Below are 27,954 nucleotides of genomic sequence, written 5' to 3' on the forward strand. Positions count from 1 at the left end.
ATGCTAAAGCAATTCAATTATTCTATGATGGAATAATCATAAACAAAATGGACAGGTACATCTTTTTGGGACAATTTGTGGATACAGGAGTCAAGTGTGAAAAAGTTATAGCTGTGAAAACTTTTTTGGAAGGAATTTCGGTAATTTCTCAGACCGTTTTTAACTGTGTTACCGAGAAAATTTGTGAGGATACTTTAAGTAAAATATATTCAGTTATGTCAGATACTACTGCATTAAACACAAGGAAAAAATCTGGTATAAATAAGCGCCTGGCCGATTTCTTCATGGAACGGCATGGTCGAGGCATCCACACATTGGAATGCTTATTTCATGTTAATGAAATATATTTCACTCATGTCATCTAAAAAATCGAAAATCACAATTGTAATTGTCATATAGCTCGAAGATTATCGATATGGATATCAAAACAATAAAAAAGTGTTTTTCTCAAATTACTTTTTTTCTGAAGCAGATACGACTTTAAACTCTCGTAAGTATAGATAGGAAATCGTATATTCTGCATCATTTGATACAAATTCCATACGTCTAGCCCAAGTAGTTTTCGAGATATTGAAAAAACGCGAAAAATCGCGTGGGGCACCCTCAAGATGACGTCATAATGAAAAAATAATGCCAGATTCGCAATCAGCGGCCAAAACTCCATCAGAAAAAAAGGTACTCGTTTTAAAATTTAAAAGTGGTGAAATTTTGAAACACCCTAATCTTTTATGAATAAAGCTTTTTTTTACACGTAACAGCCTATTGAGCGATATTTAAATGCAAAACATATTCTAAAAACACCCTACAAGTACACGAACGTACCTGAAAGACGACTTTACTTACACAAAACAATGCAAAAACAATGGCGCGTTGTAATAGGTGGGTAGGTCAGTAATTTGAATAGTCGGTGGGTGATTATGTAATTATCAAGGCTACCTTATCAACAAACTTTCATTATGGCTACTCGACTACTCGTCTTCTTGGAGGAGTTAGAAAATTGCGATTTTTATGGAGTGATGACAAAGTTCATTTCAAGAAAAATGGGTGAAAATGACCGCATCAAGTGATCCTTTAACTACTCCTCAGACCACCAAGCTGTTCATTTTACCCGCAGTGCGTGATCAATAAGAAGGGCGAGTAATTGAGCTTCGAACACGTTGTTGGCTTCTGTCATTCACTGCAAGCTGTGGCTGAACGTTGAATCAATGTACACAAGAATATCAAACTCCCATCACACAAAAGAAACGAAAATAAAATTATTACCATCTGGAAATACCCAAGTGACCAAATTAAGGCAGAACTGCCGAAATGGCGTTTTCAGAGCATGCTGGACCATAAAAAGATTTTAACAAAACGACATTTTAAGTTTGAGAAACGTCAGAACGTGGCGACGCCAAAAGGTAGGGACGTCAGAACGTAGGGACGTAAAAACGTATAGAGGGAACACTGAGATTCACCCATCAACGTGGATTCAGAGAAAAAAATGCAGTTGATTTCATCTGGGATGGCTACGAAACAACCTAAACAACAGGTTAGGGGAGATTAATGCAAAGTTACATTAGTTCACAAAACTGAAAATAGTTGCTTCAAGTAGCCTATGTAGTATGTATCTTTTTCATGTACGATAGAATTATGAAGCTTTAGATTTTTTTTATCGTATTAAAGCTAATATCCGGTGGTTGAATATTTAGATTAAGTGGACGGGAAGGCAAGGAAGCCAATCTTTGTATCCACCTTCAGGCATGCCTTTAAAGTCTTCTGCCAAAGCCATGCCCTTAAGCGGTGTCGAACGCGCGCCCTTTCGAGTGCAGTACCAAAGCTCTCACCACTCGACTGTGCAGCTGACGAAATGTACTGGTGACACATTATCACAAACACAAGACGTTTCAGTTAAAAGACGGGACATTTACCTTTCTTCGTTTGCTGGCAGGCATTCCAACAACATATGCATCGCTATACGGTAGCTGTGGATCCATTTTCTTTTGTTTCTCGGCGTCGGCGACTATTGTATCAACCCATTCTGCCGGGACCTCTTTTTTCCAGTTGTCGCCCGAACCTTCTTTCGCTTCTGCAAACAAACTGAAGTAAATCAAACAATACGGAAAAAAAGCAAAATCTTTTAACAAAACATGGGTTCGATTCTTCGTCGTGTCATACCAAGCTCATACAAAAGGTTGTTTGATCTGGTTTTTGCTTGCCAATCAGCTTGAGATAATAACAGATCCAAGGCAAGAATGTACTCAGTAGCACCGAAACCATCTGCCTTGTACAGAGCTGAGGCCATACATATATGCAAAGGATAGCTGTATAAAACACATACTATCATGGGTCAATTATGTCCAGTAGATAGAGAACCTGTGCTGGCCGCGGAAGGGACCGGGCCACTTGACGATCCAGCCATGGATGAGGCTTCACTGGTGGAAGGCAAGGCGTGGTTGGCAGGGCTGGTATCCATTGCGTCTTCAAACTGGAACAAATGAAAACATTGACAGTTGTGGATGATCATTTGTGTAGCCCCAGCTTGCAAACCAACTGTTTATTACATTGTTGTCTACAGACGTTGAATCAATGTAAAACACGACTGACTTGCTGTCTGGGTAATTGTTGACGATATGACAAAGCTAAATAGGTAAAAAAAAGTTGATAAAGGCAAAAATATCGTCATAAGACTAACGCTTTCATCATCTTCGGTCTCTGGTGATCCAAGATCCGATTCTACTTTCCGTGGAGCCTCACTGAGGACGAACTGATCAATCTGCTCCTGGGAGACCACAGAGAGGGTGGTGATGTAGTGGAGAAGAGCGGCAAACGGCTCTTCACCTTCGGAGCTTTGTCCAAAAACTTGATCGATAATGTGCAAAAGAGAAGTTTTCGATTGCAAGGGCTGTATGAGTAAAACGTGATGTAATAACGTGACGTGGGAAATAATGTCGATTCAATGCAAATTTTAAAGCAACTTGCAAACGAATGATAATGCAGAGTGGATGTTCAACACCCATTATTAGCACTAGAAACCTAATAATGTTTTGAAACAAACATCATAAAAGTGCCGCCATCGCGATTGGCCGGTTACAAACTGATAGTGCTGCCATATCGACATTTAAATTTTGTACAGAGCCTAGTTCCTTTGTATGCATAACAAACCCATCAAGCGCAAATTGCCTCTTTACATCGCTTCATCGGCAGATCGCGTTGAAACCATGTAAAAAAACGACCAGTGCTAGAGTGCTGACATTTGCGTTGGCAAACATGGCTTCCCAACCACCAAAATCGAAATTACATTGATTCAACGTCTAGAGGCGTTGAATTAATGTAAAAATGACAGATTTTGCTGTATGAGTTTTTACCTTGAAGTCCTTGAACAACTTCACCAACTGACGTCGGCCGCCTCGAAGCAAGTTCTCATTGAGGCCAACCCACAAAGCTACCACGTACCTCACTTGCTTGCACATCGTGGGGGCAAAGGTCGAATCGTCTGAAGAAATAAACGGCTTTTGTTATTTTCAAAATGTCGCCGAGGCAGACGAAGCGAGAAAGACCTTTCAAGATCTTGAAATCTTTCATCGCTGATTTAAAAAGCATTCATGAAATATTCAGCGATTTAAAATCTTATCGTCATTATTTATTTTTGTATCGCCCAATGTTTACCAAATCGAAAGCATTCGAAAAACAGTCAAAGAATCTCTTTTGAGAATAAGGATGGTAGCATGAAAACAACGTCTACAAAGAAGAAGCGCATCTCACCGGCAAAAAATATAGCCTCCATTAATTTCTTGAAGAAGTGGCGTAAGAGGGACAGGTTGGACTCCACGATATCAACATCCGGGATTGCTCTGGCGTTGACAAAGAAATCACTGACGTAACTCCGCAGCAGCTCAGACGAAGCCTGTGCTACACTCTGTGTGGGACAAATAATGGAGTTAATCCCAGACAGCAAAATCCGTCATTTGTGCATTGCTTCAACGTCTGTAGACGTTGAAGCAATGCATCGGTAGAAGCGAAAATATTATAACTAATAGCAATTTTATTGACCACGATAAATTAGTTAGGAAATATTATTATCAAAAATATAAAACACGTCAATTTTAAAACCATTAAAAACTAAGTTCCGAGTTTAGTTTGGAAACCCAAGCGCTTCTGATGGTGTAAGAATTATCAGATCCAGCAACTTCCCAGTCAGAAAAAAGTTATTTTTTTACGTTGATTCAACATCTGCAGACGGTGGATCAATGGAAAAATACTAATTTTCGTAACCACTGAGTAACCGGTTCCTTTTCACGTACTTCCATTAAAAAAAAGGCTACTTCCGAATTTCTGAGTAAAATGAGCAGCGACCGACGAACGCGACATAGAAGACGAGCGCAATGACTACAGGACCAACTGAGGACACTACCACATAGGTCGAATTTGCCAGACAAGATAATCAATGGATACCTCAGTTTGTGGAGGGGAAGTTGGGGGAGTGCCGGAAAAGTACTCGGAAGTTATAAATCTCTGGAGGCGGCCACGGGTTCGATTGAGAGGAGAGGGATCGTGTTGCCATAATCTCAAGATCTCAGCTCCTGTTAATTCTTCTCCAATCTCAAAGAAGATGCGAGTAAACAGAGCTGGAAAATGGAGAAAAGGTATTGGATGAAATATACCGCAACAGCAACATTGTTTTACATTTATTCAACGTGGAGTAGCAACCACGTAGTGCATAGACAAGCAAAAATAGTTTTGAAAACCTGCAGCTCACAACACCTCCTTCACTACTTAGTTGACATTCCTAATTAAGTGTATAAGTTTAAGCGAAGCATAAGAATTTATATCCGTTTAATTTATGCCCAGTCCCAGTCATCCATATATCAATGCATTGAAAACTATTTTTGTAAAAACAAAATGTTCATCATATACCCAGATAGCAAAACCAATCATTTAAAACACGACTTTGCTATCTGCTTAAACTTGAACGTCATGTAAATGCATTTCAATAAGAGAGCAAACTTACAGCAATTGCCACCAGTTCTTTCTGGAAGTCCAATACCAACATGCCTGGCACATTCATTGGCCGGTAAGGTCGTAAAGTCGCTGTTATCGCCAGCCACGTCACTGATGACGCGGTTGAAGAGTGCAGTCAAATCCTCGCTAGATGGAGGTTCAAATTGCGAAGAATGGGGTTCACCTAGAATGTAGTTTTAAGCAACGTTAAATATACATTAGAAAAACGTTGGTTTCCCAGGCAGAAAATCAGTTGTTTTTAACGTTGATTCAACGTCGGCGGGCAGCTTCTTTGAGTACAACTGGAAATAGGCCATAAATATCATAAAAGCATTGCAGATAAAATGATTGTTTTTTGGCAAATTTTTTTTTAGACGACCATGATCAAATTAAGTAAATTTACTTGTTTGTGGCCTTGGCACTTCGCTTCTTATAATATTCATCATTTGTGCGATCTCCGAAGGGGAACCTGCGACAAGAATGCTTTGTGTGAGGTCAAAGCTTTAATGTGCCTTTACTTTACAGAATGGAGCTACGCTATATTTCTGAGGTGGCGGTAAGATGGCGCAGCGGATAGGGCGTTGGTTTTCTAATAATGCGAACCTGGTTCGACACCTGACTTAAGATGGTCGCTAAAAACACCGCTCATCTCTACCCATGGTGTAATAAACTGGCCACTGGGTGAGCATAGTTGCTGAAGGAAAGGCGACAGAGAGAAAAGAACTGGCCACCCTACTCTCGTTAGTCACAAAGGCAAAATATAACGAAAATATTCCACCAAACTTTTTTTTTGGCGAGTTGACATTAAAATTTGACAATCGAGATTTTTCAAAAGTGACAAATTAATGAGTGAAAAAAGGATACATTTTAAAATTCAAGTGTCCAACAATTGTTACCATAATATCAATGCAAGTTTGAGGCATGATAGTTTCCACTCTTAAATGGTTTGATGGCGACGTTGAAACGATGTAAAAATGGTAAATTTTCTTAGCTGTGTCAGAACGTAAAAGCAATCAAGTACTTACATCTAGCTATCAGTCCAGTCGTCTCGATGTCATTCCCTGAAGCAGGAACTAAATTAAAAGCTAGCGTTAACACGGTGATTAGTGAATAGTGATTACCCACGTAAAAATGATGGATTTTGTTGATGGGTTGTTGCTATTAATGAAAAATGAAATAGAGAAAAGGGTGAAGACAAATGTCGAAAGGAAGAAATCAGCTACTCACATTAGTGCAGACAATACCAAAGGTAGGTGATGATTATATTACAATAGTTTGCTCTTATACGGCCTAATTTCTTTGGTATTAGTATTGTAGTGTCAGTTTTTAAATACAAAATAAGTTTAATCAAAATAAGTTTCTCTATGGTTCATCAAAGCAAACTCTCTACCAAAGCTTAAAATAAGTTTGATAATGCAATACGGTATTGGTTCTATGAGTAGCCTATTTTACGTATTGTTATTTCTTATCGTTACAATTTCTTAAGACTGTTGACTCACAATCAAAGAAAGCAATGCCGTTTATGTCTAGCCGTTTATGTTCACCTAAACAATATTTTTGAGAGAATAAATAACTACATACGGGATCCAAAACTTCCTCCGGAGACCAAATCTACTGCAGATGAATTAGCCTTGGCATCAGATGCCTTCTTCGCACTATTTTCCGCATCATCCTTATCTTTACAGCCAGTGTCCTCTTTAAAAGATTCTGAAGAGGAAGCTGGAACGCATGTCTCCATCGAAGCAGGATCTGTTGATGAGGAAGACGGAGACACAGTGGAAGTTGCACTTCCAGATGAGGAGACGGTGTTTGTGACTGTTGTTGCTGGTGGAGGAGCCGATGAAGAGGATACAAACTGGACATTTGGAACCGTGGTGCTAGATAATGTTCTTGGCTGATTCGAACCTGCTGAGAAAGCAACTCGGATCATTCATCACCACCATTACTCAACGTTTCACAACCAAATATAAACGTTAAAATAGCAGGTTTGGTTCTGTAAGTTCATCAGAGTGCTACAAACCATGGATGACAGATAGCTTAATCACACAATTCGGCTACACAGCCAACCACGGTAACTGAAAGGAAAGACGTCCTGCATGTTAGCACCTATGATATTCAAGCTTCGATACTGCGCACTACATTTCTATTTGCACATTCAAGCGTTTGCAGACACCGCTTCATTTCTACAAAGCCAGGAGGTCTTCAAAACAACACCAATAGGCAATTGGGCATACAAGTCAGAAGTGAGCACATAACCAATTCAATTTTCTTGTTAAATTTATCATGACGCCACAACACAAAGTCACAGCGTTTGAAGACACTTGACTAAGCATCTGGTTGCACAGGTGCGTATGAACGCGATAAACTTTGACTGACTTCAATCAAAATTTAGAGACCCATGCTTTGAACAACGAGTTGTTTACGAAGCAATTATGACTATAGCTAAAAGATCTAAATGCGTCTTAAGCGTTCAGAACAACTCACGTGACAGCTCATTGTACACGGCGTTGTAGACGGTCTGACCCAGTATGTTGGAAACATCTTCGTTTATTTGATTCTGCAAACAAAAAGTTTGATTAGAATTTTAATTTGCAAGTTGGCTTGAATTGGATAAGAGGGTGTGGTGAGTAATTGGAGGTTATGACCCAGTTCGGGGTTAGGATCCTAAAACCCACCACATGGATGGGTTGCATTAAGGGTAAGAACTGTGGATTTTTGAGGTTTCTGACATTTCGAACTTTTGAAAAGGTACTTACTAATGTACATCTCTCCGTTGTAAGCATAATCCCAGCCACTTTCAGGGTTGAATATATATAATCAGGTACGAAAAATCCATCACAACAGGAGTAGTTTGTTAAAAACTATTTGGTTGGTCACAAAAGCTTATTCTTTCAGTCAGTTAACAATGTTACATTGCCGGTTAACAAGCAAACATATCCACATATTTTCTAGCGAAACAAGATAAAAAAATTATTGGTTAAATGTTTAGCAATGTAGTAACAGTGTAAAAGTGATGGTGAGGTTGAAAAGCAATAGTTAGTTATACTTACAACAAATTTTTACAATTTTATAAGATCACGTTTCCTCTTTTTGCAAATAAAGTAGTATCACGTAGTTTTGTCGTACAAAAAAACGTCTAAACAACAAATCTTTTTTAACCGACCTGGCCTCCAGGTGGTCCTTGGACAACGATCAACCCGGCACTGGGGGTTTGCTGCTGCTGCTGCTGCTGGTTACCAAACAGTTGCTGTTGTGCCGATCTTGCAACGGACTGGAAGATGTTGGAGAAAACATCCTGTGGAACTCCTGGATACAAGGAAGTTTCAGGATGTTGGACTTCAAGTTTAAAAATATAGACTCGTAAAGCCTTAAAGCTTATGTTCAGATAGTTTTTCATTAATCAATCGGAGTCATTCTGAGTGTTGGCAAGTGGTTCGTAGCATTGTCCTTTCTTGAACCAGTTTTCTCGTGTCTGTAATTCTGTATACGTGGGCGTTACTGTTTAGTACGTTATGCTGTCTGCATGTTTACTTTCCGTCTGCATCTACTCTCTTTTGACAGCCCACATATGCAAGCTGTAGTAATGTGGTTTACTATTTCATGCAACTTCACATCAAGAGATAATTTTTTAATTTTCACTACCGTAAAATGTATCACGTCGTTGAATTAACGTTAAGAAACGCAGACTACTGTACACAAAGTAACGTTTTTTCATGTGTGTGTGTATGTTTATCTAACGCTACATCCACCGCAGATCAGCATTGCTTTCGATTACCCAGACAGCACATCCGCAGTTTTTTAACATTGATTCTACAGACGCTAAATCAATGTAAAAAGCAAATGATTCGCTATCTAGTTGTTTACATGGAAGAAATTGTCAGCGCAGCCACATAAAGGCGTAGTCGAGTGCATTACTACCCTAAAAGCATTCCTTTGCAAAGTGGCAAAAAGAAAAATCTTTGGTATGACCCGAAACCGACAGGGTATCGAACCCATGTCTACCGATACAGGCGCGGACGCACTAACCACTAAGGCTCTGAGTCGGTATACAACAAAACATCCGTACCTGGTATGTTAGGTAAGTTGGGAAGTACCCCAGCCCCCTGCTGTCCGTTGCCTGATGGATTTGCTCCAGCCTGTAACAAAACAAGAGCTCTTTATTGACGGTAATTTGATGTGGAAGATACGAGATAAAATGGATTATATTACCAAGGTACGTACTTTAGGCTACGCTGAACCAACCCACAGTGTAGTATTTTCAAGGAACAATAAATAATTGAACAAAGCTATATCATGCGGACAAGATTTCAAATAGTCCACGATTTCTTAGCACTCATTCCATAACCGAAGTGATGCTGGAAGCAGCAATTCCTCTCTTCTTTGGGAATCGTTATCTAAGATTCGTCAAGCAAAGAGGCATGAAGTGAGTTAAGTCACCGCCAGCCGATGCTGCCATGACTCCCACAGCATCCATATTCCATATCCATTACAAAATCAATGTTTTCCCATCGAAGCAAAGAAGACGACTCGATCGATGAATATTGAGCGCAGCACTTGGACACGTTGAGCACAGAATCAGCTGGATCTCGAAATCGCATGCATCAATATGGCAGCACAGCATGGTCAATGGAGACCAAAACCTTCTTGAGAGGAACGCGGAAAACGTGACCTTGTAGCCCTGGACATGGACTTTACCAACTCAATGGAGTGCGGGTGTGAAGACGAAGACTTCGCTCTCGACAGACAAGCCACCCCTTCTGTATGAGGACTCATCCATGGATGCATTTGAAACAAAAGACTAAGTTCGTGACGCCTGCTTACATCTTGGAATGCAAACAATAAAGTACTAATTAGAGTTGTTTGATGAACATTACACATACGTTATGTTGTGGTTGTGGTCGACTGGCGAAATTCCCGGTTTGTTGTCCACTAGCAGCATTTGTTGCAAAGTTGGGTGGGAGCACATTAGTTGCATTGTTCCCAACAGGTCCAGTCCCAACGTTGATATGCACACGCGGTTCAATTGTGGCGTTCACCTGAAGTTCAAGAATGGTTGAACAAATTGTTTTCGGTATGAGTTTGTCTAAGTGGTAGTTGAAACGATGTTGCATTGCTTTGGGATGGGTTTAAAAGAAGAGAAAATTAGAAAGACACAAGTTTCAGGTCGCATCCTTAACTACAAATTAGTCTTTTTCACGTTGATGCAACGTCTGCAGATTTTGAATCAATGTAAAAAAAGCTGATTTACGGGATGGGATGTGGTCATGAAAAGTTTTTTAAAGCCAAACCTGTGTCAAACGTAAAGGTTTAAAAATGGGAGTTTGCGGCCAATCAATCATCACATGCAAACGAGGACCGCAAACTGTCGACATGCTGCTGAACCACAACTCAGAAAACCAGCAATATTAGGATTCACGAAAGGCTTTAGTAGCATGTGAAAAAATATATTTGATTGTTATAACAATATAACAAGAGTCATGCGGCTTTTTTCATTCGTCAACTTTTCACCTTTGAAGTCCTTTGACTACAAAATTGCCTTAACATTTAAGATTAGCTCAGTCGTGAGTTTATATAAAGAAAAACAATAATGGCACTAAGCAAGCACTAAGCAAACAATAATGGCACTAAGCACTAAGTATTGAATTATCATCACGGCTTCTAGAGGTAAACTTTCTCAGTTTGAAAAACACTAACGAATGTGCAGTTCCAATGCCACAGCATTCACTTGTTTCTACAGTAGAATTCGCCTATAGTGACTTTGGCTATAGTGACACTTCGCCTATAGTGACACCTGTTGCAAAGTCCCATTTGCATACGCAACAGTTTGGTAGCATTCGGCTATAGTGACACTTCGGTTATGGTGACACTTTTTCCGCGGTCCCTTCAGGTGTCACTATAGGCGGATTCTACTATATCTCCTCCTCACCTGAACAGTGTATGTTGGAGGAGCCACGTTGAAGTGAGTGGTGCGGAGATCAGAAGATCCTGCGCTTCCAGCTTGTGTTGGAACGCTGGGAGCAGAGGGTCCACTGCTGGTGGATGAATTTGGCATTGTAGTGGGAGCGGGAGTTGCATTGGGAGCGAGAGTTACATTGGGAGCGGGAGTTGCAGTTCCGCCAGGTGGTTGGGGAAATCTTCTGTAAGAACAATACAGTATTTCTTTTTATGTGGACTTGTAAATTGAAGATAAAAAAACATATTGAAATTCATTTTTGAACGTCAAACGATTGATGACCAAAGCATGACGCAAGCACTTGCTCATGGCGACTTTTACACACATGCTATGACAATGTGCAGCTTCAAATTTGACTGAAGACCGATCTGCTAGTACTAGTAGCCAAAATCGCTAATATAAGTTGATACTTTGAGTATTAGTTAATAAATTGTGTATATTTTGAGCTACTTTCGTGCTTTTGTTACCATACAATAAATTTTGGCACTTGTGCTGGAAATCCAAAAAGTGTCTGGCAACACTCATAAAAGGGAAAGATTTGCCTTTTTTTCAACGTAAAATTAGAAGTTCTTACAGGGATTTGAGATTCAGCGATCACACTGTGGTAATTGGCATTCTCAAAACTATCATTTCAAAGAGATATAAAGTAAATTCAGCTTGGACATTAAACTTAAGTTCGCACATTGTTAAGGCCTGTGTATATACATCGCTATGTACTTGCACTAGTGTTGCAACTAGCCAGATCCGGAACAAACCGGTTATTTATGCTTTTTCTGCAGGTGATGGCTTACTGTTGAAATCGATACTAAAATACCATGAACTATTGAACTTATGTAATTTTTTCAACAGCACAAAACGTATGAAAAAGGTAACTCACACCCTCATCTGCACTCCATGAGCCACTGGCACCTGCAAAACAACGCCAAAGATCATAAGATTAACAGTGATCATCAAGATGATGACAGAGAGCGCTGCGGAGAAGAAATAGTCCAATAGACAAAATTTAGCATCATTGCATCACACAAAACAGTGAAGTAAGTTCCATAATAACAATCAGAATAGGGTCATGCAAAGATAGGAGCTGTACTCGGTTCAAAACATCAGTAAGTGAACAACCAACTGTTATGTCTAAACAATATCCTTTCACTTACTACACATATGTGATTTGTGTTCATCCCGAAATAGACACAACATTCATTCAACTTCAACGCAGAGTTAAACGAAAAACATCTGGTTCGAAACTATGTCAATCAGTTCGCAATTTTTGGTTGGAAATCTATCAAAGAAATAGAGTTCCTACCACGCGTGGCTGACCCCCGTCAGTGCCAGACGGGATTCCAAAGCTGAATCTTGGGAAGTTGGGACGCTGTTGGCCAAATGCAGGTGCTGGGCCAGCTTGGGCCGCGTTGTTCGTTCTTCTTCCACCTGTTAAAAAAATGTAAATATAATAATGTTATTTGCAATACATCTCAGTTGGAAAATCAGTCTTTTTACATTGATTTAACATTAGCCTAATAATACATAAATATTTTTTCAATTAACAATAGATTGCTATGATCACCACTGCTGCAAGTCAAGCGGCTTGCAAAAACAACAACAAATGTGTACGCGGTGAAAAAGGGGCAGCCTTCAAGAAAGCATCGCAAAGTTTTGAACACAGCCGAACTTTGCCACACAAAGCCACCTACTTTTGGTGCTCTTCAATTCAATAACATTTCAAACGCCGGTCAGAGGGCTACATTGATTTAACAAAAAAAGAGAAAAACTCGCACAAAATTTAGATAAAGATCTTTGCAAATCAAAACTCACCGTTTCGTGGGTGCTGATGGGTATGCACCGCCCCCGGTCCAGCAGGTACAAGCATAGTCCTTGGTGGGGTCCTACCTAGGGGAATCACCACCCTAGATAGCAACCTTTGAATCTCGGCAAGCATTTGCTGAGCTTGCAACGTGTGAGACAACATACGAGAAGTTGCCTGGTACTCCGGGCTCTGAAAACGATATACAATTCACGTTTCAAAGACTATGGACTTTTAGACAAGGTTTGACCTAAAATATAAAACCCACTGCAATATGTTCGTGCAGTAAGTTCATATCATTTTGATCTGAAAAGATGTTGTAGAACTCAAAATGCGACATAACTGCCAAATCAAGACCCGGATACGCTTCTTATAGGAGGATTGGAGGAACCCATATGTGGCACGCTATAAATACTGAACAAGCTTCAAGTAGACAGTCATACATCCCACAAAACAGAATGAAATATTTTCATTTCATTGCGATCAGCTTTAAAAAACTCAACAACATTTAGTATTGGAGAATGGTTTTGTGATATAAGTCAGTTTGCCACAACAACGAAAACAAAAACCGATAACAATGATGACACTGAAGATTATACTCCCAGTTATTTTGTCATATCTAGGCTTACGCCTGTTGGTTGAAGATTTAGATTAAGTGGATGGGAAGGCAAGGAAGTTCTTGTCCACTTTCAAACATGCTTTTCAGTGTCTTGTCAAAGACACAGCTACATGCTCTTGAGTGGTGTCGAACCGGTGCCCTTTCGAGAGTCATATCAGGCTCTCACCACTCGGTTATGTAACCGACATTGGTGTACTATTAAAACATTGCACTGAACTCCAGGGATGAATCCAGGAGTATGAAATAGTAACTTGAGCTCTCACAAAGTAAGTGGTGCAGACTTGAATTGCGATAACATGCAGATACCTGCGTGCTGGTGAACGGCGGATCAGTGTTCAAGAAGGTGATGGTCTCGTTGATGAACGGTTCTAGTCTTCCTTGAGCCTCCAACATTTGCGAGAAGTACCGGCCGAGCTCCCCAAGAGAAGGGTGGCTGCATGAAAACAAAGCTATTGTGAGAGTCTCCTACAAGTCAGCAGTTGTAAACTGAGCAAGTGACAACTTAGCTAGCAACATTTCAGCAAGTGGCTGAAGTTGGTAAATGATGAAACTGAGTAAGTAACAACTGAGCAAGCCGAAACTTGGAAATGTCACAAGTCAGCGAAATGAGTTTGACAACAATGACCAAGCAAGTTCGACGTGAGCACGTAAATCTCATTTGCTGACTTGGCAGTAGCAGAAATGTACTTGCTGAGTTGTCGCATGTCAATAGCCAAGTGGTCCGACGACCCTATTGAAAACGTATCCACGTCAGATGAAGCAACTGGTTTACAAAGTTTTGAAATCAACAATGCAACATTGATAACAAAACATGAGGTTTTTAAAATGGTTCCTTTCAACATAGGACATTACAACTGCACAGAAGTCCGGCCCACAGCTACCCAAAGATCTACTTTACAATGTTGAGTGTGAATTGCAGATAGAATCAATTGCGAAGACTTTAAGTCTGTAGGCTAATGTTGAGGGTTAGCTATTCATTGTTCTCAAATATATCCGTGATAACAGTTCGAAAATATTTCGATTTTTCGTAAGCAAAAGTAGGTTCATATCCAGACAACAAAATCCGTCGTTTTTACATCAATTCAATGTCTGCAGACATTGAATCAATGAGAAAATGACGGATTTTGCTGTCTGGGAATAAGACAGCTTAATTTCATTCTCTACAGTTAATTTTATGAAGCAAGAAGACTTGCGGTGACCAGTACAAACTTACGTTTGGCAAGTTGGCACTTGATCAGACGTGGTGGAAGTGTTGGAACTCGACTGTGCTGGCTGTGTCTGGGTGCTGGTGGTATTTGTGGTCGATGCAGGCTCAGCACCAGCGCCTGAACCTGCAATGTTCATAAATTTACATTAAAGCCTCACCCAATAAAGAATGGATTTAATTTAGTTATCTGTCACCATGTACATTGTACAGGATAAAGATTAACAATACTTTTTTTTACAAATGCGATAAGTTTGTTTACAATAATTCCAAAAAAAAATTAATCCTTTTCAACTGTGGTGCAACAGAAGAACAGTAAAACGATAATATAGAAATTTTAACAGGAAATCGTGATATGTTGTTTCATCTGGGTATAAACGTCAGATGCTACCTTCGCTGGTGTCCATGACATTGAGTTCTTCCTCTAAATCTGCAAAGTTTTCATTGGCGAATACCTCGCCCGACTGGTCCGCATCGGTGCCACTGCTCCCTTCACCTGCAGCTGTTGAACCTTGGCTTGCCGGTGCCGAGTTTCTCTGGAACAGAAAGTGACGTAATTGGCACGTGATGAACAATCAACTTTTAAGATATTTTTAAACCCTATTCAGAAAATTTCTTAATAAAAGACCAGGACAGAAGCTATGCCTTTCATTACATTTACAAGCAAAAACAACATGTAAAAACACAAAGCATATATTTCAATCAATGTGCACTTCTACGCACCTCCAGTTGGTCGAGCACTGAGTTAAGTTGGACGAAAATCCTCTGCACAACCACCAGCTGTTGCCTCGGTATGCTATGCCCTAAAAGCACATCAATGCAGTACTGTATGAAAATTGTCATAAAGGGTTTAAAAAATACGATGAATTATAATATATAAAATATTCCTAGTTCCATCACACGTCTTAAAATTGTCTTTGAAGATGGAGACCACAGACACCTTTATAAGCAGGCCTCGCCAATGTGCGAATCTGTATTGATGGCTGGAGGCTGTAATTTTGATGATGAGCTCTCGGCTAGATGCACTTTATATCTCTTTAAAATGATAGTTTTCAAAAACTAAGTTTCCAAAATAGAAGCATCGAATCTCAAATTACTGCAAAAGTGGTTTTACTTTAATAAACAACAAATCCTTTCTTGTTACCAGTTGTACAATGTACAACAGGGTGCTTTTTCGCATTCCCAGCACAAATTTCAAAGATAGTTCAATATTTGCATGACAAAAGTAACACAAAAGTATCCCAAAACACACACAAAATATACATCAAGACAATATTTACCAACTACTATTCATAAGACTAGGAATTAGACTTGTGATTATGATTGCTATCAAGCAAACTTTGAAGAAGCCCAGCATACAGATGGACAAACTTGAAGCGTGCATGCTGGGCTGCTGGCATGGCTTGTGTATGTAAAGATCCCATACTCAGCTTTCATTATACTCACATTACTCAGCCTTCGGCACTAGTTAACGAAAGTAGGGTGGCCAGTTCCTGTCTCTCAGCTGCCTTCCTTTCAGCAACTACGCTCTTGAGCGATGTTTTTCAACAACTAGCTTAAGCCGGGAGTCGAACCAGCATAATAACCATCACCACAGCTTAGATTCATTACATGTCGAAATATATAACATACTGTGATGTGGCTGATTCCGTTGATTTTGAGTGTGTGCAGACGAGGTTGTGGTCGCACCACCTGGTTGAGGGGGTCTTGGATTGGCCTGGTTTGCATTGACGTCTATTTGGAAATTCATCATGTGCTCCAAAGGATTATTGGGGTTAATGCCCTGAAAATGATCAACAAATGTTTAGAAATAAAAGTAGCATCGCATTGTTCGAGAAACATAATTTGCAGCAACACGGTCACACCCAACTCAGAGCATCACAAATCAACAATCGCTTGTTCAACATAACCTGATCATCATTATAAAAATGTAGATCTTGATCATGTAAAGCAGGGTATCTCAACCTTTTTCCTTTTAAGTAACCCCCAAGTTATAAATATAATTAGCCTGAATCCCTTGCAACCTGACACCAAACATATTGACTCTCTCGTTACAAATCATTAAAATATCATTTAAAAGTTTAATGACGTCCCGTTGAATCAATGGGGTAGAAGGCGTGCTTCAAAAGAATCAAGGAAAGATGAAGGCAAATGAATCAAAAGGGAAGAAGACATGCTTGTTAGACAATTATTTAGCTAATTCAACTCACCATGTTACCACGGATAGCACTTCCATTCATAAGGTTCCCAAGACCACCCATCGCTTGTTGGAAAATCATTTGAGACTAAAAAAAATACAGTGAAACTGTGCTGGTACACACATATTGTAATCTAGTTACATTCACACTAACCAATAACCAAACAAGTAAACTATACAATCACACAACCAGACCAAATCTACGCTGGAACCTGTTTAAAAAGAGTTCACTTGAATTTACACAATTGGTAAAAGATGTGAAGAATTTGAAATTTAACTTTAACTATATCAATATACAAGTGAAGTTTGAATTATATACACTCCAAATTAATTAAAAAATTACAAACAATATGACAGGCTGGCAATTTACATGATTATACTGTATTTACAAAGGTACAGTGATGCATCCAGTTATAAACTTTCTGCACTGGCAAAACCTAATAAAATAGTGTCACTATCTGCAGTTTTATTGGTATGTAGAAATTCATCATGCTTAGGTTTTATACAAACTGAATTTGTTCTATCCAATTGCATGTTTACAGCAATTATGACACTAAATTCTATACTGGTAGTATGGTATGACACCAATGGTAGTAAATATAAAGTGAAACCTATCCAACACATGATTAAAATATACAAATAATAATTAGACCGCTTTAGTTGACCTAAAGTCTGCGTTTCTGTACTATTTTTCCTTATTTAATGGAACCTGGTATACTTTACTTTTAAAAGTCTCACTAATTTTAAAGTAAAGATACTTTAATGATACTTATTTCATATGTACAGTTGTACAATCACACAATATATACATTATTATATATTACAATTTAATTTACATATAAATTGAAAGCTAAAAGTATGCTAGTTAAAAAATGTATATACTCCTACCAGTTGAGCAGGATTGAACACATTTGACCCAGTGCCACTTGGGGTTGAATTTGTTTGTGCCGCAGAAGATGTGATGGTTGTACTGGATGATGCTGATGCCACAGTAGTGGTATCAACAGGTATCCGTTGAACAAGATGAAGCACTTTTCCATTGTGTTCTATGAACAATGGTTTTGCACTTTTAACAACTACATTATTGGTTCTAATCTAATGTCTTATTAAATAATAAGCTATGGCTAGAAAGGCAGTGTTCAGATATAAAGATATTGAGACTGAGAAAAATCTTGTTTTATAACTAAAAAAATTGATTTTAGGGTCATTTCATTATGACGAAATCGGTTAATAGTATACTGCTTAAACGTATCAATCGTTTATTTGAATCAAAACCTGAAATCCCAAACCAAATCCAATCTGATGTGAAGTAAAAACATCGGTTAAGCGCATACCGCTTAAAAGAATAAGTCGGATAAAAGCATCAAAATTTGCTTCCAGTTTGCATACTTCATTCATTTAATTGTATAATTATACCCGTTAGCGAAAAGAGAATTTCTATTTTTTGGTTCGCATTATTGTCAGCAATGCTCAAAGGGGAAATGAAGCAAAGGTGAAACAGACGCATGCGCTCAAAACGGGTCTGCTACTATTCGGTGAGTCCGATTCGGTGAGAGCCCTATTCGGTGATTTTTTTTTTGAAAATTATCGGGTACCGTAGCCTAATTAAAACCCCAAAACCCCTAACCCCAAAACCCAAAAACCCAAACCTCAAAACCCCCAAAAAAAAACAAAAAACCCCAATGATAATTAGGCTACGGCGCGCAATAATTTAAAAAAAAACTCACCGAATAGTGCTCTCACCGAAAAAGGCTCTCACTGAATAGGGAACTCACAGAATCGGACTCACCGAATCGGGCCATTCCGCTCAAAACAAAGACAAGTGTCTGTAATCCCAGGCCATAATCTTATGTGCTAGACATCGCACTACAAAGAACCAATTTTCGCACAGCTGGGCTTCATTAAAACCGTAGAAGAGCACACACACAAAAGGAATAATCACACTAAAGAAGTTTAAATGCTTTTGATGTCATCCGACGGCGACTGGCCATCCAAGGAATGGACATGGACAAATTATTTCGGCTTAAGAGGGAAGTGTTGGAAAGCATGTCCAAAAGTTTTTACCAGGAAACTTTGGAGAATTTTTTTTAAATTGCTGAAAAAAAGTAGCCTACTGTTGTGAAATGCAGTGCGTAATTTCATTTGTGCAGTTTCGTTCAGTTGAAGAACATTGCAAATTAATTTATTTACCAGACAGCGCAAAAGACTTGAAAAAAAAAGTTTGCGATTTCAAAACAATGTGTGTGAGCCGTGCTTTTCTACCATACCACTATTTTCGTAGGCCACGTTCCATACTCAAAACTACACAGCTGGTACGAGCTAAAAATAGCACTCCTTGAATCAAAAACGTCAACGTCAAAGTTCGCGTTGTGACGTCACCGAGATCGGTGAGATTAAAAGAAGTCCGATTGCCGCAGTTTGCAGAAAAATGCTTTGATCATACCTGCTCAGCCAAGTCAGCAAAGCTGGTCTTTTTTACATTGTTTCAACGTCTGCAGATGATAAATCAATGTAAAAAGGACCAGTTTTGCTGGCTGGAACATACAGCACAGTGTTATGTAACACAGAACTAGTAAACTCTTTAAAGTTTAACCAGAATTGTAAACAGTTGTAGGAAGCATCAGTTGTAATGTGCGTTGCAGCCTAGTCAGCACAGACATCTTCCCAACAATCACGCCCATACACAATAAACCTTTTTTTTTTAGTAAATTGGTTAAACGAATCAATCGTATAATCGTATCAAAACGTCTGGCAAATAGGTGATTCGACTAACCGACTTCGTCTTAATAGGAACATTGGTTGGCACCAGTTAATTTTTTTTGGCTTAAAACATGCTTCTCACTTTTCTGAGAAGAATAATGCAAATTTGATGAAAATCAGACAAGTGGTTCTCGAGTTATAAGTAAAATAACCCTTGACCACTAGGTGGCTTCATAGATTAGGAGCAATGAAAAAACGGCAATATCTGAAGAACCGCTCAACATATTTGGATAATTTTTAACTCTAGGCCTATACCCCCATGTTTACTGGGGTGGGCTATCTGTTTATGAACACTAAAACAAGTTTTGGCTACAATAAAACCATGATGCGTAAAATTTAAAAAAAAAATTTTTTTTTAGTTAGGTAGAGGACAGCTTCATGCAGAAAAGTGCTAAAGTCTCAACTTTCTGCATAAATCGTCTATAACACCTGCACAAATCGATAATAACAACAACCACCTAAAAACCTACCAGTATGAATATAACATCACAAATAATAACTATTACATCACAAAGGAGTATTGAACCTTTTCAGGAAAAATAAAAAACATCAAAATGTTTCCATTTTACTACTTTTAAATGTGATTTGGGAAAAAAGTTGGGACTTTAGCAGTACACTGTTTGTGCCAAAATTTTCACCAATCTTTCCTCTACCTAATTAAAAAAAAAATGTTTTTAAAGTTACACATCATGGTTTTATGGTGCGTAACGACAAGAGGTCAATTTCTTAAGTTATCTCAAAAAGTAGTAGCTAAAACTTGTTTTAGTGTTTGTAAACAGATAGACCACCCCAGAAAACATGGGGGTAAAGCTAAAAATTATCCAAATATGTTGAGCGATTTTTTAGATATTGCCGTTTTTCCATTGCTCCTTATTTATGAAGCCACCTAGTGGTCAAGGGTTATTTCACTTATAACTCGAGAACCACTTGTCTGATTTTCATCAAATTTCCACCATTCTTCTCAGAAAAGTGAGAAGCATGTTTTAAGCCAATAAAAAAATTAGGTGGTACCAAAATTTGAAAATTTTGTTTGTATTACATAATGAAATGACTCTTTATTAAAAAAGTTACAATACTAACAGGACAGTGTAAGAGAGCTCTATGATCAGCCGTAATATTTGAATTTCTCAACAAACATTTCTAGGAATTGAGACTAACTTTTAAAAACAATTTCTTTGAAAAATGTAGACCTGCATTTATAGCACAAATACAATGTTTTTTGAATAAGGCATTATGTTAGACAAAACGTTTTTTCACAGTTAACTATTGATGTAAACATAAAACAATTTTTGCTATGTATTCTATTAAACAGCAACCTTTACTTTAAATATCACTAAACTTAAGTAGTATCTTTAAATACCCATTGTCAGGCATTGTCGCCTTTTTTCGAGCATTATCAGGGTTGCCAGCTTTTCAAATTACGATTTGGATTACGTTTGTGGTGAGGATTAATATTATGGTCAGACAACCATTTCAAATGTTTGTCAATTTCTGAAAAAACTGACAATGCCTGGTAAATTTCAAGAGTTGCCAGATTCACAAGCTTTGCCCGCTAACTGTTCTATTTGGCTTTCCAGTTGCAGGAATTTTTTGGTAGTTTTAGGTTTTGATATCGTTGACTCTTTTGATTTCCTATTATTTCAAATCGACTTCAACAGAATATATTATATACGGTACCATTTTTATAAAAAATATTTTGCAACACTGACAATGGGGATTTAGAGGTACCCAATATAAGAGCAGTGTATGCTAAACCTGAAGTTAAAATAAAATCATCCTGAAGAACCCTTCCTTGAAAAATAAGTCGTTGACGATCTCGAGGAATATCAACTTGTTCATGGATTTTTTCCTTGAACTCCCCAATTGTAGTCTGTAAAAAATTGTTGCATCTCTATTTTAATTCATAAAAAGCACTGACAGAAAAATGATCAATAAAACTATATATAACTAACATGACTATTGTCACAAAAAAAATAAAATAAAAAATTACATTAGTCTATACTATATGAATGTGCGTATTTGCGACCACAGAAGTAATTGCGTCAACTAGAGCTCGACCGATATCACTTTTTCAGGCCGATACCGATATTTATGAAATTTTTAGGCCGATGTACTGCCAATACGAAAAGTTTGTTACCAACAAAGTTATTAAGCAACAAACCAGTCCAAGAAAGTTTATGCATTAGTTGCTGTAATGGAAAAATCATTCTTAACACTAATCACAAAAAAACACCGAACAAAAAAGAAACAACCCAGGCCTCGAAATTCGTTTTTGCTGACAACGGACAAACGTGTCCGGTCAGAATTCTTCGCCATTTAAGAGGTATGGCTACGATTTGTAAGGCTTTTTAAAATTTCAGCAAAGACTTTCATCAGACCAACGACGTGCGCTTGGAGAGTCAAAGCGCCGTGAAGCTGCAATACGCTGCATAACTGATTAACTTCCACCGAACGAGGTCGTGTGGCTTCTTGCGTCACAATGCTCTGGGCACGGGTCGGAAAACTTCTACAATGACGCTATTATTTTCTTCTGTGCAAAGTTTCACTAGGCTTTTTTTGGGGGGTTATTTTTGCAACTTTTACAACGACGCTACTATTTTCTTCTGTGCAAAGTTTCACTAGGATTTTTTCTTTGGGTTTATTTTTGCATGTCATATGAGCAAAAATTAATTTTCCCTGGGCCTTTTCTTTCTTACTGTAATACCAAAACTTGACAAATTTTGCTGCATCTTGCTGTGATAGCCTACTCGTATGATCTAATTTTGTAACGAATCTTGCCTTATCAATATCACTCGGATATCAAAGCCAAACATTGTGACGTAAGACTTGAAATAAGTTGCGCGTGGTTAGTGTAGAAGTGCACCGGTACTCCCATCGATTTTTAGCGAAGAGTTCACCTTTGTTACGCTGATGCAATGTCACCAATCGTTGAAACAACGTAAAAATTGAACGTTTTCCTGCTTGAATGGAAGCTAAGGGATACAGTATTAAAATTTTCTAGATGCGCGCACTAGAATGGGCGAGAAATCACATTCTCGCAACAATTGTTCGTGCTATGCAAGCACGTTTGAGCAACTTGTTTCTTCTAAAGTAGGGCGTAACATTTTTCCAAAAGTATGTCAATAATATGTTCTATAGATGGGAAGTGGTGATACTAAAGTGCTCTAAAAAGATTTTTGACAATAAATTAATTTTTGAGGTTCCACACTTAACTTGAAAATATTCATATTTTTAGCTATGAAATGTCGCGCGACCTATTCATACTATCGTTTTTGGCAAGGTCTTTGTCATTGTAGAACAGTTGTATATGTGTAAGAGAGTTTTACGTTTGTCTGGTCATTAAAAATAACTAAGTTGACATTTTCCTAGCTTTCTTGGCCTAAATTTAAAGGCATAAAGAATTTCAAAAACTCTTAATTTAACAACATTTTACTGTAAAATGCAAACGGTGATAATAATCTAAAATAAAACGAATATTAAGGCAGCAGATATGTTTAATTTGCACAAAACAACATGTCCGAGAAAAGTAACCAACAAAAAATCCAGTTGCAATCAAACGACAAATCAAATCTTATTTTATTTCCTTCAACGAAGCTGTCATGCTTGTCGAAGCTCAGCGAAGCTGTCACCTTCTTTTCCTGTACGCCAGGGGTGTGCAACCTTTGTTACAGGAGGGCCAGATATAAATAATTGGGTGAAACCGCGGGCCGCACGTTTATTTAACATATGATTTCTAGTAGTTGCAGGCACAAAAGAGTAGTTTTTCTTGTTATTCATGTTATTCTTATATTAGGGGTTATCTCCTTCCAGAAATAATAAGTTAGGACGCATAAATTTCTGAAGAAAACTGCTATTCAAATTTATTGTCACACTGTCTTTAAACGAGCTCAGTGAGAAGTTTGCAGCTGGCTTCTTTTTCTGACGGCTTTTTCCAAATTTACTTTAATGGAAGTGATCGCAATTCGAAATCCATTTTCCAAGTGTTGGTCTGTCAGAACCGATCAATAGGGAGATTTCATGACGCCCGTTTTAGAAAAAAATGTTCGCATAAACACGTTGAGCCAAAAAGTGCCATTTTTGAAGCCATGGATTTTTGAAATGTGGAAAGTCATCTTGGTTGAAATGTTTTCGGTGAAAATCGCCAAGATTCATTTTTAAATACTTTGCTTTCAAATCCTTTTTCTCTTGAAGATCAATCAGTTCAAGTTGGATATCAGCTGGTGCTTTGTCAATGTCCGTGTTGAATAGCGAAGAGAATATATCAAACAAATGTTCATGAGATTTGAAGTCCTTGAAACGAGCCAAAAATTCATACAACAATTTTTCAAATTTAGTTTTCTTCTCCGGATGCATTCCATAGTCTCTCAAAGTTGGAAAGTGGAAAAGATGTCCTATCTGTATGTAAGCTTTCCAAAGTCGTACTTTGTTCATAATGCCTTTTATGTGACCATACATTTTTAGAAATAATTGATTAAACTACCATTCAACGTTTTATAGGCAGAGAAAACTTTTTCTCGAACCGTAGAAAATTTCATGATCAGATCACCGCTTCAATGCGTGATGGAAAGCTACAGATAAATCTGCATCTGGCATTACAGAGTGCAAAAAACAGTGTTGCAGAATGCGATTTCGAATATTAAATTCTCATCAGTGCAACTACGTTTATGAACGCAATAACAACGGTTAACTTTAAACACAATACATTACAAACATTATAAGGACATATTCTCAGTGTTCAATTGAATATAAATAAATCCAGAGACATCAGAATAGAAAATTAAATACAATGGATTGGCGGTGGCCGGTGGGAGACTTCTAAAATGGTTAACAGAAGGTGCGAAATCTACAATATTCCACTCCACAATGAATTGTTCAAACGTACCAGACTAAACTAAATTACCGTATAAACATATTTTAAGGCCGCACACAATTCAAAATTGGCACATCTTCGCGGGCCACATAATTTTTCTTTGCGGGCCGCACGTTGCACGCCCTGCTGTAGGCATTTTTTTACACACCCAATTAGCCTTTCATTTGCTATTTGATTGTTTTTGAATGATTTCCAATCACCAGGTCAACCAATTGAAATAGCTGGAGAACATTTACTTGTAATATCAAAGAGCGATTTGATAGGCCTATTTTTCCAAACTAGTTTCTGGGTGTCAATTGATGGAACAGAAATTTTCTTAACATTTTCAACACTAACAGGTGGTTGGTCTAATTTGGTGGTGTTTAGTCAAAACCTTGCTCTCCTGGTAAGACCAGATGCCAAAGTTTAGGGGGTTCAGGTCTGGGGATGAAGGACGCCATTCTTACTTGGAAATGAAGCACCGCACATTGGCTGAAAGCCAGTAATTGTGTTTTCTTAGCTCCATGTGAAGTGGCAGAATCTTGTTGGAATGGCCAATTCCGTTTTTTGAAGTTTTTCTTTGCCTGGCAAGGCAACAATGAACCCTCACGAATATCATTTCGATAGTTTTCTTGGTTCAATTTCACTCCTTGGTCCACAAAAATCAATAGACTCCTTCCTGATTCATTGACTGTGGCCCACACCATCACTGATGCCACCCCTTGTCTCCGAATGACTACCCGGGGTTCAATTAACGTCACCATCTCTTGATCAAACACGATCGTTCTGACTGTTAAAATGATGCTGGACATCAAATTTCTTCTCATTGCTGAACACAAGATTTGGCAGCGTGCCTCTTTCTTCAATGCGCGAGAGCAGAATTTTGGCTCTGAAAAGACGTTTCTCAATGGTATTGGTATTTAGCAACGGTTTCTCCATGTATTTGAATGGGCTCATCTTCAAATCCTTCTTGAGAACTGTGAACATGATTCCATAGGCTACGTTGGCCTCCTTTGCCAGTTTTTGAATTGGATCTCTTGTAACGTTAATTATTGATGACCCTGTACAGTACTCAGTAGTGTATACCATATTCCATATATTCTAATATGTATATACTATAGTAACTATACACAGGCGCGGATCTAGGAGTTTTTTTGGGGGGGGCCAGAAAATTTGAAAATGAATTAAAAAGTAATAAAGATAAAACAGATATGAACAATCAGTGGCGTAGCCAGGAATTTGGGGGGTTTTGACGGCCGGCGGGCGAAGCCCGACGGCGTGTTCGCCAAAGGCGACACCCAGCGACGGGGGGTCTGGGGGGCGTCCCCCAGAAAATTTTGAAAAATTACTTTGAATTTGGTGCATTCTGAGAGCATTTTCAACAAAAATATGGGTATAAATATTCCTGTAAAATGGTGCTGTCCGGTGGCATAGCAAAAGGATAAGATCATGTTTTCTTCGGCATTTTTTCGGTAATAAAGCTAAGTCTCTATGTTTTCTTGTTGCTAATTCCTGGCTGAGATGTTTGGTATTGGCAAAACTTGCTCTTTCAATGCAGTTTCGCTTAAACTTAGGCAAACTTTGTTTTAGAGACATAGAGACTGAAAGCATCATTTTCAATATCGTGACGTCACACGGGGTTGTAAGTCTGCTGCGGGACTAATATCAGCTGTTTAGAAGCATATCAAACCATTCAACAATTTCTCACAAAATTTCGGGGGGGGCCCGGGCCCCTTGGGCCCCCCCCATAAATCCGCGCCTGACTATACATATACTTATCCCAACCAAACCAAGGAACCATAAATGACAAACAGTGGCTATTAATGTATGTTTGTAGAAATTTCAGTGTTGATGATAATTGTACAAAAAGATAGTGCAAAAATGTAAAAAAAAATACTGCAAATGTTGTATGCACATTAGGTTATTTACAGAATAATACAGTAGGTACACACAAAATAAATGTTGCAAAGCATGATTTGATAAGTATTATTGAATAGGTAGCCTATAACATTTCGATAATATAATACGTGATATTATACACCCTTTTCCTACTATTTGCAGTTATTTGTAAACAACAAATTAAGTGTAAAACATAAATAAGCCCCTATTTTACCTAATTTGCATACCGTATCCGAAAGCACTATATTTCAACCTGAGTGTGGAACTTTAAAAAATCGTTTTTAATCCCTAAAAATTGGTTTCTGCTTTCAGTGAGGCATTTCCCACCTGTTAGAAACATTATTGAAACAAAGTGAAAATATTTTTCAAAAAGTGTTACACCCTATTCTAAAGGCATGTATGGCTGGTTTTGAGTTTGCTTTTGCTGGCCGATGTTTATCGGCGAAAAATAGCCGATACAATATATCGACTACACCTGATATCGGCCGATATATACGGTATCGGCTGACCGATATATCGGTCGAGCTCTAGCGTCAACTTCAGAAATTGGTTAATATTTTGCAATTAAAAATAATTTGACAGAAAAAAATTCAGTAATACAATTATCACAACTTGTGTATGTGTAACTTGTATCAACTTGTATTTTTTTACACCAACTACGTAACATGTTTTTTGGTTTTCAAATAACGTTTTTAAAAACTCTGTTTTTCATAAAAAAAAATAAATTAAAATAGGAATCCTCCTGACTTTCAAGCGGCATAAAAAAAGTCACTGGCAAGTGCTTTTATCAGGTTCCGCAACTCTGCATGTTGTAGTTGTCATCGCATTATTTACTGTGAGTTTTTTACAGATTGTTTGATTAGGCAGATCACACAGAATTATTCCGCCAGAATGACAGTGGTGTTCAAATGCATTTTGGAAGTAAAAAAACAATCACAAAATGTGCTATTAAAACTTTAATACACACCACCAAATTATTACACACTTAAGAGTATGAAAATGTCTTTCTAATGCAAAAAGAGTAGGTAACTGTTTAAGTTAACAAATACGATTTTCAGACGCCTTTGAAAACAAATGGCTTCTTCTTCTTTCGTTTGAGACTAGATCAAATCAAATTTCAGGGCAGGTGATGGAGAGCCAGGTGAGTGTAGCTTCGTCCAGCGTTAAGCGTTGGCTGACGTTAAGCGTTGGCTGACAAATAGGAACATATATTTCATATCATGTTTTAATCATTTGATAAATTATTGTCAAAAATGGAACAGATATATGATTCTGTTGTATCTGATTCTAGTATGAACTACGTACAGCGCACTTACTGATTCTTCAACTTCATATTGTCTGGATTGCGAATCCATTGTTTTCACAGTAATTGATAACATTTTATTGACAATAAATGTTGGCTCTTTATTTTACTTACAGTTGTAATTGTGTACAATATTGACCTAAACAAACAACAATGTTATTATCCCAGTAAAATGAACATGAGACTGACGTGTACTATTTTCACTGTGAATGTCAGAAATAAGAATACACTGAAACGTACAGTACAAACAGTAGCTACCCTGATAGTGCCTAGAAGTTGACTAGCAACATTTGGCATTTGTCACCTTTGTTGTGGGATGGAATTGATACCGGTACTCATGCAAATACTTTCTTTCTGAAACTTGGCTGACAGTCAGAAAAATAACCTAAAAC

At 38.1% G+C, this 27,954-nt stretch overlaps 1 protein-coding gene across 2 annotated transcripts; it reads right to left on the bottom strand.

Annotated features, from left to right (window-relative positions):
• Window positions 1-135: 135 nt before the first annotated feature.
• On the bottom strand, window positions 136-27,703 carry LOC145764835 (uncharacterized). 2 transcript variants are annotated; one of them, XM_082576518.1, is made up of 28 exons: window positions 27,576-27,703; window positions 21,267-21,381; window positions 17,640-17,797; window positions 16,765-16,839; window positions 16,187-16,337; window positions 15,278-15,357; window positions 14,946-15,090; window positions 14,564-14,681; window positions 13,657-13,783; window positions 12,743-12,923; window positions 12,234-12,358; window positions 11,811-11,842; window positions 10,907-11,117; window positions 9,861-10,016; window positions 9,047-9,116; window positions 8,144-8,286; window positions 7,465-7,537; window positions 6,562-6,885; window positions 6,006-6,053; window positions 5,384-5,449; window positions 4,991-5,164; window positions 4,435-4,607; window positions 3,745-3,898; window positions 3,348-3,475; window positions 2,675-2,884; window positions 2,356-2,467; window positions 1,911-2,068; window positions 136-1,520 (listed from the first exon to the last, which is right to left on the bottom strand). In XM_082576518.1, exons 1-28 carry the CDS (start codon window positions 27,636-27,638, stop codon window positions 1,509-1,511), a joined length of 3,582 nt encoding a protein of 1,193 aa, XP_082432644.1. In that variant the 5' UTR covers window positions 27,639-27,703; the 3' UTR covers window positions 136-1,508. The 2 variants fall into 2 exon arrangements, with proteins under 2 accessions (XP_082432644.1, XP_082432643.1); XM_082576517.1 differs by having other exon boundaries at window positions 6,562-6,888.
• Window positions 27,704-27,954: the final 251 nt, after the last annotated feature.

The sequence above is a fragment of the Aplidium turbinatum genome, chromosome 2 (assembly GCF_918807975.1).
Source record: "Aplidium turbinatum chromosome 2, kaAplTurb1.1, whole genome shotgun sequence".
In the NCBI taxonomy this organism is placed as follows: Eukaryota; Metazoa; Chordata; class Ascidiacea; order Aplousobranchia; family Polyclinidae; genus Aplidium; species Aplidium turbinatum.

Coding starts and splice junctions, on each gene's coding strand:
- LOC145764835 (XM_082576517.1), bottom strand. CDS start 27,638: ATGTTATCAATTACTGTGAAAACAATGGATTCGCAATCCAGACAATAT. Junction 11,118..11,810: donor CATGGAGTGCAGATGAGGGT/GTGAGTTACCTT, acceptor TTGTTCTTACAG/AAGATTTCCCCAACCACCTG. Junction 3,899..4,434: donor CTTCCCCTCCACAAACTGAG/GTATCCATTGAT, acceptor TGTCCCACACAG/AGTGTAGCACAGGCTTCGTC.